Here is a 13,043-nt window from a genome sequence, read left to right as displayed (position 1 = left end):
GATCCTTGGACTCCCGGTCATCATCTTCTTAACAGTACCAGTTTTAAAAGCACATGCATGAATCTTCTAGCACACAGGTGTTGCCTGTTTTGCTCGATTCTTCTACCCTGCTCCCCCTCAACCTCTTCCAGCCTACTTCTGCAGGAGTCTGTCCAGATACAGTCTGGTTTCACCATCACAGTCTTGTGGCCAATGCTGGATTTGACTTTTATGGACTTCATTCATTCACGGTGCGTCACTCTTTCTCAACTCTCATGCTGGACTTCCTTTGCATCTTGTACTCATGGTGGCCCTGAATCATGCTGTTCCGATCCTCATCTTGTATCCTGGCTTGCAACATTATGTGTTACTATTGACTTCTGCAATTGTATTTGCTCTCCACTCTTGCTTCTCCACTCTTTTTGACTGCTTACTCTCCGTTCTCTCCTCCTTTGCCTTCTACCTTTTCCTATCTCCTCCCCTTACTTTCTTCTATGCACTTACTCCATCAGAATTGTCCCTGGACCTAATATGATAGCAACCTCGTCTGTTTCCTCCACCCTCCCATTATTGTTTTTTCCTCCCCACCACCCCTCCAGCAATATCTGAAATGTCGTCAGGCCTAGTATGATAGTCGCTTGTTTTGTTCCTCCCCTCCCTTTCTGCACTCCTCTCCCTCACCTTTTGTTTTTCTCCGGCTCTACCATAAATGTTGTCAGGCCTAGTACGGTAGTCGCCTGTCTGTTTCCATATCCTCCCCACTCTCCCCCTCCCTTCCTTACCTTATCTATGTCTTAGCTCGTGAACTATCTGAAATGTCGTCAGGCCGAGTATGATAGTTAATTTCACATCCTTACTGTTCATGGCCTGTAAAAATGTCATTGTATTTTCCCTTGTTCCCTCCCTTCCTTTGAAGCACTTTGAAATACATTGTGTATAGGCGCTATATAAATAACTATCATATCCTATCATACTTTGTACTCTCTGGTCTTTGAGTCTTGTCAAGTATGTTGGTTTGACTAACTTAACAAAACATATTGGCTCTTATCTAGAGATGGGGAAGGAGTATTTGGTATTGAAGGGCTTGAGGGTATTAAACCGGGGTCATACCGCATTCTCTGATAATGGTTGTCTCTCATACAATGAGGGGATCCCTTCCTGTTAAGATGAGAATCACGGGAATGCTGCGTACCTGTATTTCTGGATGGTCTCGACGGGGCAGCCAGGCTGACGGGAAGACTTGGTGACACAAGCAACCAGCCCTTCCTCCACCCTGAATGGGAACTGGGTGGAAGATGGACCGATTCCCAATGCCACAACCAGATTGCAGAGATGGCAGTTCTGCACAGCGTTGACAGAAGAAGTGGTTGGAGGGAATCCTTGAAGAGAAGTTAGGAGTCCCAAGGTGTGGAAGGCCACACCCACAGCTGGCAATGGGTGCTGAGAAGCTGAGTCCAAAGGTGTGGGAGGCCACACCCGTAGCAGGCAATGGGTGTTGAGAAGCAGAGTCCAAAGGTGTGGAAGGCCACACCCGTAGCAGGCGATGGGTGCTGAGAAGCAGAGTCCAAAGGTGTGGGAGGCCACACCCGTAGCTGGCAATGGGTGTTGAGAAGCAGAGTCCAAAGGTGTGGGAGGCCACACCCGTAGCAAGCAATGGGTGCTGAGAAGCAGTATCCAAAGGTGTGGGAGGCCACACCTGTAGCAGGCAGTGAAAGCTGGGAGGTAAAGAATCCAAAATGGCAAAATGGCACAGGAGAACCAGGAAAATAGCCAGGCCAAGGGAAGAGAAGAAGGAGGACAGGGAACCAGGGCTAACAAGAGAGGAAACCAGGAGGGGATGAAGCTGGACCAGAGAATGAAGCCAGGGAGAACCCCGGCCACAGGAGGGAAAAAACCGGCAGTAGGAGAAGGTAAGGACTAGAGGATCAGGGAAACAAGGTAAGCGTTAACTGACAGAGCGGGAGAAGGCGAGGACACGATCCGGAACAGAACGCGTTGAGACGCGATCTGCTCCCGACCGCGTCTCTCCCTTTATGGGCCGCCGGCGCCTGCGAGGCCTGGAGCGCAAGCCCGATGGTTGCCAGGCGCCGGCGGCCCCAGAATGAGGCTTGAGCAGCAAGCTGCTCCACGCCTCAGCGGCCGCCCCCACGGCGCATGCGCGGGACCGTAATCGCGGTCCCCGATGCAAGCGCCGCGGAACTGCCGCCCCTGTCCCTGGAGCTCTCCCCCCGGCGCCCCCCCAAACGCGGAAGCGCGGGTAGAGGCGCCAGGGAGGGGGAGCGCGAACAGTGAACCCCGGTCTCCTGGTAAGCATGACACTTCCCCATGTGATCCTCCCTCAGTGCACCACCCCCAGGGGGACTATTGCACTGGGGATGTACCACCCTAGCTCAATGGGAAATATCTCCCCCTAAAGGAGAAGCCATGACATCCTCAGATTTGTCACAATATACACAGTAGCACACATTGCAATGTCCTAGGATCCCACTAAGCAGCCTGTATTCCAATCACCCAGATCCTGGTAATATCCCAAGCTATTCTAGGTACTTGCTGGGAGATTATTTAAATGCTAAACAGAGGAAGGCAAGAGAGACAGCTAGACAAAAATGGATCATGAACAAAAACCAGTTTGTCCAAATGGAGTGGATTGCAACTGGGAATATCTGGGAAAGAGGAGTCTTGCCCAGGAGGGAGAATTAAACAGATCACCTGCGCCTAGAGGGACCAGAGTACCAGAGCCCAGTCCACGAATCAGACTGTGAAACGAATCCCGAAGTTTCAGAGCCTGACAAAGAACTTTGGGCTGTGGAAGCCATAGGTAGGTTAATAAGACATTGAGAATGAGTAGGGGTAGGATGTCACTTCCCAACCCATAGTGAATACCAATAATTTATTAAGTGAAAGGAGGAAGAGAATTCATCCCTGTTTAATCAAATTCTAAAATCCATTCCTATGTGTGGGGTGGGTGAACTAATAGTCGGCACGCTCTTCATTGACAGTGCTGTTCTCCCAACTCAAACCTGTAGAAGTCTGATCCAATACATTTTTAGCATACGGATTTATCTCGCATTCATACAGGAGGTAAGGTGAGGCTAACGTGTATATAAATGTAATTTGTCTATGTAACGTTTCTATGGTACCAATACATGTTTCTAATAGTGGAGAAAATTAAAAGGGCTTGGTATTTACTGACTGAAATTGGTTTTGGTAAATGTTAATTGAAGAGTCTGAATACGCTGGCCAATAAGTGGCATTGTGGCCATAGAAATGAATGCTGTTTAGAGGTGGCCTTGTGCTTTTTAGGATTAGAATTGAGATAAATATTATGAATAGTGCTGTAGTGTGCCAGAATGCATGCATCATATGTAGCGCGATCATCAGAGACAGGCTGACATTATGTATTTCATGTCTTGTGGCAAATTCCTCTACATAAAGTATGGGGACCACTTTTGCATTGATTTATTTAAATAAATATTTTGATTCATGAGATGGCCTGTTTCTTGTCCCCAGAACTGCGCAGTGGGGCTGTATGCAGCCATATTAGATTGGGTTGCCCACCTAGTGAATAGAAGGTTATATCAATTAAAATCTCTACAAGCGTGTTGAATGCTCCATTTCTGGCCAAAACCTGCAATATACATTTGAATTGTGTTCCCGTGTCCTTTTAATTTAATTTGGTTTCGAAAAACCTTCAAAATATTTTATCCTATTTTCAACACGTCAAGAGATCCCACACCATCTCTTGACAAGTTCACGATCATTCCGTGCTTTCTCGCGACTCGACTAAGGAATCTGTTGGAAACTATACAGATGTGGGATTCGCTTCAATTAAGCAGAATTTTAAGTTTTTCAAGAACAGCACCAGTCCAAACATGACTTTTCGTTCAGATCCTTCAAACATAGTTTTCCACCAGTCATCTGCGAAGTAAGTTTGCTGCTCTTCAATGAGTTTCTGTTTGGTATTCGCAGAAACGACAAGTTAAGTTGAAGTTTTCATTCCGCTTCCAGGTTTTTATGCGGTCTTTGGTCATGTAGAGTTTTAGTAAAAAGTGTAGGAAAGACAGTCTGGAATTTTGATCTGGTGATTGAGCCAGATAAGACTGTATTTTGTCATACTCTCTTGCTTCTCTATGCGTCTTTCATAAGGAGTGAACTTGCACGGTCTGCGCAAGTTTGATGCCAGTCCGTTCTCCATAACTTTAGTTTGGCTTTGTCAGGATTTTTCAACAAAGTTGAAATTTTTATGGTTGTTTACAGCCAGTACTTCGATGCATAAGTTACTCTATTTTGAAAGGACCATGTGCGTTTGGTCGGAGGCTGGTTTTTGTAAGATTTTAAATTGAGGTGCTGGTTTCGCTAGTTAAGTCTTCCTACAAAGAGTTAATGCATTCCAACACACCCTAGCTTGTATTGATATCAGGCCCAATTCATATCTTACATTGCTAGTAGGACAGCCCTTAGGAAGATGCAACGCTCTGGTCCAGAAGTTGTTCTCCAGTGTGTTCCATAATTCATGCGGACAGCCAAACATGTTTTCTGCGCCATAGATTAGTGCCGGGACAGCTTTTTGTTGATAAAAGTCAATCATAGCTTTATGGAAAATTTGCCATATATTTTGTTTATAATTGCAGCTTGACAGGCTAGCTGTTGGCATTTTCTTTTTGCAGCCTCTACCCGTGGACCACAGTTTATGTTGGAGCTTATTAGAGATCCTAAGTACTTACTGTAAGGCGAGATTTTGAGAGTTGCTTTTTCCAGGTGCCAGACATGTTGTTTAGATCCTCCTTTGTGCTTTAACAAGTTTCTCAAAACCAGCACTTCACATTTTTGCTTATTGATGACAAGCCCATTATTGTTGACATACGTTTCAAGGGCGTTCAGCCCTCACTGAAGTCCAATGGGCGTGACGTCTAAAAGTATTAAGTCATCTGCATATATAAGCCAAACTAGATGAGCTCCATGGATTTTAGGTGGAAAAGCTGCTGTCGCATTTAGTGTATCTCCAATGTCCAAAATGAAAAGATTGAAGATGATTGCAGCCAAGGGGCAACCCTGTTTTACACCTTCGTAGGTCGTAATCAGTGCAGACAAGGTGCCGCCTTGATCAGGTCTAACTTGAATGGTCGTATTCGTGTGCAGTTCTTTTATTGCAGCAAGTAGACTAGGTGGACACTTCCATGCTTCTAGCTTGTCCCATAGGTTTTGGCGGTCAACGTTGTCAAATGCATGTGAAAAGTCGATTGATGCCACGTAAATTGGAGCATTATTTCTGATTGATTCCATTTTTAATAGGTTCAACAAAACTGTATTTAGGCCAAAACCAACGCCTTTTACAAAGCCCGCTTGCCGAGGGTCAATGTGGTTGTTTTCAGTTAACCACGTCAAGAACATTTGTTGCAATTGGCGTGCATAGAATTTTCAAAGCACGTTGCGCAGGGCAATTGGATGATAGTTTCATGGGTTGGATCCATCACCTTTTTTAAAAATGGGTACAATAATGGCGTTTTTCCATGATTTCGGAGTTTCACATTTCTTTATTATTCTTTCGAACAAAATTACGCAGAAGTTCGACCATGCTTCAGGATTTAGTTTCAGCGTATAATATGTGAGGCCATCTGGGCCTTGGGCTCTCGAGGCACTGGAGTTTTTGATTGAGCTCAGGATGTCAGATTTGTCGAACTTTAGCTCCCACAACATCAAGTTTTCTGATTTTTCATCGACTTCCGCATTTGGGTTAATAGACATTTCTGTATAATGTTTTACCCATATTTTTTCAGATATTGTGGATGCTTGAATCGCTTCCTGCGGCGCGGCCAGATTGTTTATGAGGCTCCAAAATTCAGAGGCGTTTTTGTTCTGAGGTTTTGACAGCATTTCCTCTGAGTCGTTTTGAAGCAAGTTTGCGTTGTGAGCTTTCCTCCAATTTCTATATTTTTGTAAAGCTTGTTTTCTGCCTGTGAAATAGAGACCTTTGTTGTCACGTGATAACTCTCGCATTTCTCTACACATCATTCTTTTGTGTTGCAACACCTAGATGTCAAACTTGTGTTTGTGTTTCATCCTGCGTTGATTAAGTCCTTGTTTGTGTTCAGAGAAGTGCAACAAGAGATGCTGGTATTCTATCACGTCAGATGTTAATGATACGGTGCATATGATAAAGTTCAGGTCACTATTTTTGAGATTGAGCCTTATTCTTCCAGAACGGTAGATGATCAGGCGGCCAAGATGTTTGTGGAGTGTTGGGAGTGATATTAGAAATGTTAAAAGTAATTTTTAGCAAATCGTGGTCACTATGATCCGTCTTGCAAACCTCCAAGCGGCAAGCTTTTGGTAAGAAGGATTTTGAGACGAAAATATAGTCCAATGTTGGGAGCTGTTGATCTCGGCTCCACGTTGGATTTGCTGGAATGTCGCCAAACAGGTGCCCATTCAGGAGTGTTAGATTGCAGGAGTCCATTTCTGAACACCATATGTGAGTGATTTCTTCATTCGCCTTCCGTCCTTATAATTAATCCACCCCTCTTGTGTCCAAAATGAGGGGCTGTCTGCCACGCGTAGCAAGCGTTAAGCAAATTTGAAGCAAATCACCTTTTGGTTGAGATTACCTAGGGCAAGAACTAATTATGTATAATGTGCAAAGGCAGGGCGCTCGCACACAGATTCTGAGGGTCTGCTCTTCTACTTCCCAGAGGGATCATTGATTAATGGCAGAACAGAGGGGTGATATTAACAGTGACACCAGGGGTTCAGAGTTAAGAGTTAAAAAAGTTAAAAGAAAAAGGCTTTGACTTGGGGTCTATCTCACTGTTCTCCCTGAAATCTACGACCGAGTTCTAGGCCAGAAGCTTGCAGAGCACAGAAGGTTTCCACAAGCTATGAATGAGAAAGTAATTCAGTACTTTTTTTTCCTTCAGATTCTGCAGCATAGATTTTCTAAATTTAAAATGGGAATGGAAAAAAAGACACGTCTGTGACGAATCAACTTCCGGAGCACCAGTGGTCCAGGGTTGAATATCGGTTCTAAACCATCAATCAGCCCCACAGCTCTAGTACACCAAAAAGGGATCCAAACAGATTGTAAACACAAGTAAATTATAAACCTCCTTGTCCAATTTTAGTAACTTGGACGGAACAGCAGGCTTATCTCCGCAAGGTCGTGCATCGTTGATTAGTTGCAACACAGAGGAAATACAATTATTACCCAATGATAAAAGGGACTGTGCAGTTAAGGTTGTATGAAAATATCTACTTTATTATTATTACAACATCCAGTTTTAGCATAATACAAAATACAACTCACCCTGTAAAGGAACACAGAGGACAGACATTTTCACGAAGGAAAGGGATGTACCCTGGATACTGACAGGAGGGTAGCCAGTAAAGCAATAAGTCACAAGGGAGCAAGGTTTCGTAAATGTCGCTAGGAGAAGGCCTAGTGGGAGAGAACCACAACGTACCTGGTGCTTGAGAAGATCTTGATGCTCGACAGTGTCGAGTTGGTTCCAGGACGCTTTGCACAAGACGGGAGACAACTGCGGGTATCAGGCGGCAGGCAGTTCGGCAAGCGAGGCTAGACAGACAGCTGAAGGCTGGCCTACATGGCGGATTAGGGTCAAGAATCGCTGTCTCTGTGCTGGTTGGCGGAACTGCAATGATGGTTGAGGCATCTCGAACGGCTTTAGTGACTGCAATACACAAAAACTAGTACTGCTACTTGGAAGGCTTCATCTTGATTAGGTGTCATTGAATAAAGCATGACTTAGTTTAAGAAATCAAGGAGCCTTCTCTGGTTTTTTTTACTAATGGAATGGATCATAATTGAAGTATTTGGCCCAGAAAAGGATAAGTCCAGAAGAAAAAACACCATATACTCACTAGGGGTTTATGTAAATATATAGGTTGTATTAAATACACTTATTTACCGTTTTGTGTGAAACATAAAACATTAGTTGTGAAAAAGACTAAACCATAGTGTTTTTTCCAAATAAAGAAAAAATATATACAACTTGAACATAGTGTGCTGAAGACAAAACAGTAAATTGTGAGACATAAAACAGAAACAATGTTGTTGCTTAATCAGCAATTTGAACTCTTCATGAGTTTTCACATTGCAACAGGTTCATAGGTTGATCCAGTGGTCTAAACGTTGTCCATCTGGGTGGATTGCGTATAACTCGCAGTGGTTGAAAGTTAATATTGGGATACGTTTGTCCCGACTGATTGAATCTCAGACAGTTCCAACTGGGTGTATGCCAACGTTGTAGGGGGTAGTGTAAGTGGGAATCCCACTTTCTGTAGTGTTGCAATCTGAATACAGTATTGTATCACTTGACCAAATTGAGTTGGTGCAAAAGACCCCCTTGCTTGCAAAATAACGTTTTGGCAGCCTTGGCGTCCATCTTGTATCTAAGGTTAGAGGGACGTGGAAGCTGCCTTCTTCAGGGCGGTTGGGTGACCTCTGAACTTCTGCATGCTTCTAGTGTCTCAGCTCTCTCCAAAACATCCGGAAAATGGCAAGAACATCTTCTTCAGACCTGGTGCTTCGTTCTGACCGGCAGATGAGTTGCTTGCTGTCTCTCCGGGATCTCAAGTGCCGCGTTTTGAAATGTGAAATACAGCACAAACTTTGATGGAGTATTTGAGCCGTTATTGCTTTAGCTGACCCGTACAGTGCAACATGCCATTTTCCGGATGTTTTGGAGAGAGCTGAGACACTAGAAGCATGCAGAAGTTCAGGGGTCACCCAACCGCCCTGAAGAAGGCAGCTTCCACGTCCCTCTAACCTTAGATACAAGATGGACGCCAAGGCCGCCGAAACGTTATTTTGCAAGCAAGGGGGTCTTTTGCACCAACTCAATTTGGTCAAGTGATACAATACTGTATTCAGATTGCAACACTACAGAAAGTGGGATTCCCACTTACACTACCCCCTGCAACGTTGGCATACACCCAGTTGGAACTGTCTGAGATTCAATCAGTCGGGACAAACGTGTCCCAATATTAACTTTCAACCACTGCGACTTATACGCAATCCACCCAGATGGACAACGTTTAGACCACTGGGTCAACCTATGAACCTGTTACAATGTGAAAACTCATGAAGAGTTCAAATTGCTGATTAAGCAACAACATTTTTTCTGTTTTATGTCTCACAATTTACTGTTTTGTCTTCAGCACACTATGTTCAAGTTGTATATATTTTTTCTTTATTTGGAAAAAACACTATGGTTTAGTCTTTTTCACAACTAATGTTTTATGTTTCACACAAAACTGTAAATACGTGTATTTAATACAACCTATATATTTACATAAACCCCTAGTGAGTATATGGTGTTTTTTCTTCTGGACGTATCCTTTTTCTGGGCCAAATACTTCAATTATGATCCATTCCATTAGTAAAAAAAAACAGAGAAGGCTCCTTGATTTCTTAAACTAAGTCATACTTTATTCAATGACACATAATCAAGATGAAGCCTTCCAAGTAGCAGTACTAGTTTTTGTGTATTACTGTACTCCGTACCCGAGTCTGCTACTCCACACCACGGGTACACCGAACATTTTGGTATGGCTTTAGTGACTGCAGCATAACAGTCAGTGGTTCAGCTAGTCACGGGTCGAGTGCTCGAAAATGTCCTTAAAAGATGGACACTGGTTGATGCTTGTTGTGGCACTCCTCCTAGCTTCTTCGCAGGGCTTGTGTCGTCCTTTAAGGCGGACAGCCCAAAGCTGAGGAGAGCGTTTGCAGGCAACGGCCTTGTCCCTTGTTCAGAGACTCTCTGGCACTTCCCACCTAGGAAGCTTGCTGGCAGAACATAGCAGGGCATGCTGTGTGCTGGCTGGGTACTGGTTCTGGAGCTGCTGAATGGGTGTGAAGGGCCAGAGAGTCTCTGAACAAAGGACAAGGCCATAGTCCGGTATCTCACTCTGTTCCCTGGGAGATGTTTAGGGGAGGGATCTTGCTTCCCTCTTAGAAATCCTAGCCCTCCTTCACTGGTGGAAGCTGTAAGGCAGACTGTACCTTCAGCCAGGGTCCAAATGAGTTGTTCTTACTCCTTCCAAAGTTGTCGGATGATCTGCTAAGTGAGGGGCCCAGCCCTCTTTTAAAGGCAAATGAGCCCCAGTGACTGGTTCTTTAAGGTAGGCTTGGCCTGCACCAATCTTGTGTCCCCACCAACAATCTTCTGTTATGCGTCAGGCCAGGACCAGAGTGCTTTGCAACAGGAAAGGTAAGGGGTGACAACATGTACTCCTAAGTCCAACCCATCTTCCTGTCTGTTGTAGATCAAAGTGGCTCTCTGGTTAACGGAGCCCTCTGTGACTCTTGATCAAAGTGCAGGTCTCCCTTGAAGTTTGTGATGAGAGCAGACTTCCTGTCTCCCTTAAATCACAGACTTCTTCCCTCTGAAAGGGGTCCTCTCTGCAGGGAGTGCCTACAGTAAATAGTGGACCCAGACATGACATTCACTGCCTTTCATACAGAGGGGTGGGAGCTAGCTTCAAGTTGACACATTGAATATCCAAGAGGCGTTAGTCCTGCCTCCCTTTTGTCCATTCTGCGACCAAGCCTGTTGCAGACCTGTTCCAATTAACTCTCATCAGTATGCGCTGCCAACAGCAGATTAGACAATAGAGAGGCAGGTCCATGGAGCCTTTGATATTTTAATTAGGCTGGCCATGGCTGGAGGAAGGTGTCGCCTTCCCCCTTGGATGCTTTTGATGTACCCGTGGCGGTCACATTCCAGCTGAACTTGACAGGGGAGGATGGCGCCTGTAGGCTGTGTCCTCCCGGAGTACACGTGACTATGCATTTGTCATGCAGTTAGAATGGAATGTGTGTGCGGAATGGCCCCGTACATTTTTGGAGGCTGATCTCCCATCATTCATTCTTATTACAAAAATAAAAAATCCCCAGGCAAGTGCACAATTCCCTGTGCGGATGGTCGAATTCCTCACAACGTTCCAGAATTCAGAGAGAACCAGGACTGGAGAACCTTCTCACTTATGGCAAGGATAAAGTTCAGAGCTCTGCCAGTTCTTTGGTTTTCCATCAGTGTCTGCAAAAAGGCAACCACATTTGCGGGCTCTCTCCTAATGTTAGAGGGAGAAAGAGTGGCCACTGCATAGGAGACACCCCACCAATTCCCTGGGGAGAGTGAGCTTTGAAGTGAGCATCTTGATTTGACATGCACTCATTTCACTATACAGTTAAATCCGGTAGGTTATGACAGATCAAGAAACAAGATCAACAATACTTCTGATTCCTACAATTTCACTAGATCAATAGGTATTCTCTACTGTGTTTTATTAGAAAACTTTAGTGGGCTGCTGCACAAACTTAACAGATATCATTATAATAAACATGTGCTAGTTAGACCACCTGCAATTTGGTTGTTGTATTCTTGCTTGCACTCTGGATGTTCCTTACACAAACGCCACAATGCTCAACAATGCACACACACTTTTCTTATTATATTGTATAATCCATCCCTCGTCACGCTTACCTAATGTCTTTCCTAAAGTACTTGCCAAGTAGCCAGATATCTCCAGTAAGAAGTATTTTCCAGTGTGTACGATGTCTGCCACCAGGCTAGCACTGGCATTGTAAATGTAAGGGCCGTCGCTGCTATATACTGCCACTCTTGATGTCCCATTTCCGTAAGGTAAACAGACTGCACCTGCACATCTAGAAGAAAAAGCAGGCGGTAAAAACAATTATTTTGGATAGAACATGCAGGTGCACAGTTAAAGTGGCTGAATAACTGAATGGAAAAAATGTGAGTGGAACAATCATGACTTAACCTAATGTTGGACCTAGCCTTACGTTTGTCTGATGGAGCTGTTGCCCAATTACAATTAAAGTGCAAAGTGGTGGTATCCACAAGTAATCACTACACAGCCAGAGCTCATCTACCCTGGTGGCCAACTGGCTAATCTGTCCGACTAATACACATTGTGTGGAGTACTATCCTCAGGGATGACTGAAGCGGTTCAATCATTCCTATACTTGGCACCATTTCATGCTCCAAACAAAGTTACGGAAATAGGTCACCACTCAGAACAAACACCACCTCAGCTGTGAGGAGCCTGGGGAACAATGGATTCTGACATACGTTACCCACATGTATCAATTCATTTGCAACACTTACCTGAGGAAGTCAAATCACAACCCGTTCTGGTCAGTGGCTCCAGCTTGTAACTATCATTGCAGCAACCTAATGTGCATGAACTTAAAACGGAGGATAACACAGGGGCTACGTGCTGGTCTTGGAAGCAAGACCACACAGAGTAACAGAGGTTTGAATCCCGGATCCGTGCTTAGAAAACGAATTCGGGTATTAAGCGTGATATCCAAAAAAATTAAAATAAAAGGACTTTTCAGAACAGACTCTGGTGAGGGGTTCTGAGAAGCCAATTTAGTTGTCCAACAAGGGGTACACTTACGTCTATATAAACTCACAGCCATGGCAGAGTAGCAAGGATTAGACGTGTAAGGGTCTAAGCTGGGTGTGAAGCACAGCTAGCAATTGCAATGACTAAGTAACAAGTACACACAGTGATGTACACAAAACTCAAAATCAACGGATTTCATAAAGTTAATCACACCAAGATAAGCTAAATACTATAAACAAATGCACACAGATTTGTAGCGCCAAATATTGCCACACAACACACCACAATGCAAAAACACTGTACAGTTCCTAGAGTGGGGAAAAACATGTTGGATTTTAAATCACATGCCTTATAACAGAATAGACAATGTGGTTTTTCCTCAACTCACACAAACATCTCTAAATCCCTGTGGCTGCAAAGAGAGGAGCAACTGGTTAAGCTGGCAACGTGCAGCGAGGTGCGCAGCCAGCATGGAGAGAGAAAAAACACTTCTCAGCTGTAGTAAAATGGCATCAGCCTCCCTTACCACTGAATAGCAGCACAGCTGAAATAGCACAGTGGTAGAATTGTTACCTCGCTTGTAAAAAAATAAAAATAAAGACCAGGGCTCATTTCCCTATTAAGGACCACGGGTAAACAATCTAAATGTATTAAATAAAATCTACAAAAACACA

The 13,043-nt window shown here is 44.3% G+C and overlaps 1 protein-coding gene across 1 annotated transcript in view; it reads right to left on the bottom strand.

Moving 5' to 3' along the window:
• LOC138480594 (uncharacterized) overlaps positions 1 to 13,043 on the bottom strand; it is a 414,351-nt gene that overhangs the window by 164,710 nt on the left and 236,598 nt on the right. Inside the window, exon 4 of the mRNA XM_069612304.1 lies at positions 11,481 to 11,662. Within this exon, the coding sequence (XP_069468405.1) occupies positions 11,481 to 11,662 (182 nt within the window). The remainder of the gene's footprint in view (positions 1 to 11,480; positions 11,663 to 13,043) is intronic.

This window comes from Ambystoma mexicanum, chromosome 5p (assembly GCF_040938575.1).
Source record: "Ambystoma mexicanum isolate Mex_15411 chromosome 5p, UKY_AmexF1_1, whole genome shotgun sequence".
Lineage (NCBI taxonomy): Eukaryota > Metazoa > Chordata > Amphibia > Caudata > Ambystomatidae > Ambystoma > Ambystoma mexicanum.
The sequence above is the reverse complement of the archived record's forward strand: the minus strand, read 5'-3'. Positions and strand labels throughout refer to the sequence as shown.